We start from the raw sequence: 3,646 nt of genomic DNA on the forward strand, positions 1-3,646 counted from the left end.
TGTTACAGGTCAAACCAACCATCTGATTAGGCAAATGCGTTCTCAATCTCTTATAGCAAACTAAGGCAAATCAAAATGTGGTGATCACTCGTGTTTCTCTTTCAAAAATCCATCTGACAGCCTGACACGCTCCAATGAGATACCATAACTTGGCAATTAAATCGATAGCAAATTACCTAAACCATGATTAATTACACAGATAAAACAAAATGTAAACCCACTACTCCTTGACCAGCTATCCAAAATAATTAATCACTTCATTATTAGGTTAAAGAATGACTTTAATTGTACTGCATAGATAGATAAAGCTTTCTTTTACATGATTAGTAAATTAACCGACTCTGATCAATGAATCTCTTTATATACTGCTTTTCATAACACTAGCTAGTAGTGGGGAGCATATTAAACCTTAACACAGGATAATATAGGTGGAAAAAAAAAGTGAAGGTAGATGTAGCCAAACTATCAATTGATTCATAAAATACTTTAAATTAATCATCAAACAAAATAAAAGAAAAAACTTGCAAAACACATACATAATGTCTGAGTTGATTTTTCATTCAATTTCTTTTGTTGTTTTTTTTTTTCGATATTTTCATTCATATTTCAAAAAGAAGAACAGTATATAACTATACGATCAATAATATCCACCGGATCGGCCACTGCTCTATGATAAAAATCTCTTCTCTCATATACCAGCATAAGCTGCATAACTATATACAATAAACAAAAAAAAGAAGGAAGAGTGTATAACCTCTTTCTCACACACTCTCTGGAGTTTCTACTCTCTCTCATACAAAAAGTAGTACGATTTATGGGGGTTGGTGAGAACCGTACTATGCAATGTCTCGACCAAAAGTACTGCACAGACCACCTCTAACAGCGTAAAAGTTTTGGCAGCTCTGCTCTGTACATGTCTCCTTTTTACAGCATAGCATAACACTGCAGACTTCAAAAGTAGACCCGAAAATCCCAAAAAGGAAATTTGCAAAACACAAGCAAAACTAAAAACAAGAACCTGACGATCATGACAGATGATTATCTAGTAATTAATGGAGCGTGTTAGTAGAGCTAATATATTGACAAAAACTAGCCTACTTTGAGGGTTTGAGCATTTATTGGAAGAGATGTACTGAGATACTGAATGAGTGAGTGAGTGAGTGAGAGGCTGAGTTCAAACAAAAGACATCTCCATGTGCATCAACAGGTGACAGAGGAAACAGAAAGAGGGTATCGGAATGTGTTTGCATACTGGAAAGAGAGAGTAGCACCATTAGGAAGTGGTTTACCATCATTAACAATGCAATCATCGTACCGAATACGCTTGAAGAGTCTAGGATTAATGAGACGAGCTGAACTAAACCAACCGCAACTGAGATGAATCCGAGAGATGTCACAACCACTAACGCACACATTCATAATCTCAACTGTATATGTTGGTATACCATTTGGCAGTGGAGAAGTTGAACCTTGATTCACAATTATGTCTGATTTGGAACATTTCTCTCCCCATATTCTATTGGGCTCCACCATCTCTTCCTGTTCAGATGCTGGTGCTGCAGCTGATGAAACTGTCATAACATAACCATAAAAAAGAATCATCAGTAAAGCAACACATGTACTTGTAAGGGAAAATGCAAACATCCCAAACCCCACCAACAATGAAAACAAATTACACTTTCCTATATGCCTCTTAAGCTGATTATAGCCATTGCTGAATGATGATGAATACCAGTACTAAGGACCCAAAGGAAAAGCAGAAGCAAAACTAAAGCATATAAGAACAAAACTAGTATAATCTTAAAAGTATCTCATCATGCCTTGTTCTCTTCTACTACTTTCTTTTTACTGAATATAGTAGTACCATCAATATATCAATCAAATGCAACATATATGCACCAGTAGGATCAAGTTACTGTGTAACCACAAAATCAAAAATCAAAACCACCCAATTGTTGAATGAACAGGCAAGACACCTTTCACACCACAAATTGCCAGATGTCATCTTATGATTGGGTAACATAACGATACATCAAAAAGTGTATACGATGTAGTAGAATATATAAGTCACAAGGATGATGGGAGACAAATAGACCCCACATGAGTGCTAGGTCCGTACAATGTTGTTGTTGGTGGTGGTGTGAAGCAGAAAATCAAAACAGAAGAAATCACCAATCACGTACAGCGTATTGTAACGATGACCCTCAAAGGAATTTTCTACTAGTACTAATACTTACAATCTGTATTAAGAAGTTTACGACTCCGAACAGCAGAAAATAGTTGAAGGAATTCTTCTGGTTTCTTCATCATCATCTGATCATTAGTTGAGTTTCTTCTGATGTTGTTTTGTTGATTCAATAAACCTGCAAAAACAAAATTAAAATTAAAAATTCAGGAAAATGAAACAGAGAAAGTCCAAAAAGCAATATGAATGTCGGAGAAAGACGAACCGTTACAACCAAACCCTAGAATTAAAAAATCGTAAAGAAAGAAAGAAATTCTGGAAAGTATTATCAGAAAAATTGGGATCTTAAAACAATAATAAGTGAAAAACCTGATTATTGATATTTACAGACCTGGATAAAATAGAGAAAACGAATATATCAACGCCGCCATTATTGCTGCTGCCATTAACAACCGCCTTGAGATAATAATCACCATTTTCGCCATTGATGAAGTACAGAAACAGAACTCACGTGTGTAGTCTTTAATAAGAAGAAACTAAGGAAGTAATAATGACGATGAGAATATCTGTAACTCTAAACTCCAGTTTCCTTCAACTTCATTGAAGATGAGAGATTGAAGATGAGAGAATAAGAGTAGTATTTATTGTTAGTGGTTATGAATCCTCTTTTAACACTTGAACTGATTGAAGATAAGTAGTAGAAATCCCTGAAAATGTAAGAAGTAAAATAAGTTCACATGCTGAATGTATTACTTAAAATGGTGAAATCAATCTCTGCTACTTGACTACTGAAAAAGCAAAACCGACATACAGTACTACTTTGCTATGTGTTTCTCTCTCCGAAGAGAATCAGAGAGTTTCAGAACATATTTTGATTCACTTCATACGCAAACTAGTACTCAGAACATTAATGATATGAAAAATTAGGGTTTATGAAACAACATTTGAATCGATCGATCTTACCTGTTCTAAATATATAAACTCAAATCTCTGAGGAGAAAGGAAGAAGATCAATCTTCTTCTTCTTCGTTGAAAATTGTGCAGAGACAAATTAGGGTTTTCAAAATATCGACTCTTAAGATTTTCTTCTTTCTTAAGAGTGATTTTGAAATTAGTCTCTCTCTCTCTCCTCTTCGTCTTCACTTTATCCTTGTCTCTGTATTTATAGTTGGACTACTAACTGGTGTGGTTTTCACATTAACTATAGTTAATGACGAGTTTGTGAACGGTTAACTTTTTTTAACTGGGGTTAGATTGCACGTGTCAGGTAGTAAGGGCATAATTTGATTTGATGAAATGTTGACAATACTCAAAGGACATTCTATTCTGGACCCACACGAATGGATCATAGATGGAGTCATTCTGTTTTTTCCGTCCTCACGACTGTTGGGATTTAGCTGGTTTGCTTTGCGCATCATTACTGTATTGAGCTGAAAGGTTTGACGTGGGTCATCAAAACTC

At 35.1% G+C, this 3,646-nt stretch overlaps 1 protein-coding gene across 1 annotated transcript; it reads right to left on the minus strand.

The window, feature by feature from the left end:
• Window positions 1-655: 655 nt before the first annotated feature.
• Window positions 656-3,302, minus strand: LOC113277373 (protein TAPETUM DETERMINANT 1-like). Its single transcript, XM_026526490.1, has 4 exons — window positions 3,149-3,302; window positions 2,577-2,892; window positions 2,238-2,363; window positions 656-1,571 (listed from the first exon to the last, which is right to left on the minus strand). Exons 2-4 carry the CDS (start codon window positions 2,668-2,670, stop codon window positions 1,201-1,203), a joined length of 591 nt encoding a protein of 196 aa, XP_026382275.1. The 5' UTR covers window positions 2,671-2,892; window positions 3,149-3,302; the 3' UTR covers window positions 656-1,200.
• Window positions 3,303-3,646: the final 344 nt, after the last annotated feature.

The sequence above is a fragment of the Papaver somniferum genome, chromosome 5 (genome assembly GCF_003573695.1).
Source record: "Papaver somniferum cultivar HN1 chromosome 5, ASM357369v1, whole genome shotgun sequence".
Taxonomy (NCBI): domain Eukaryota; kingdom Viridiplantae; phylum Streptophyta; class Magnoliopsida; order Ranunculales; family Papaveraceae; genus Papaver; species Papaver somniferum.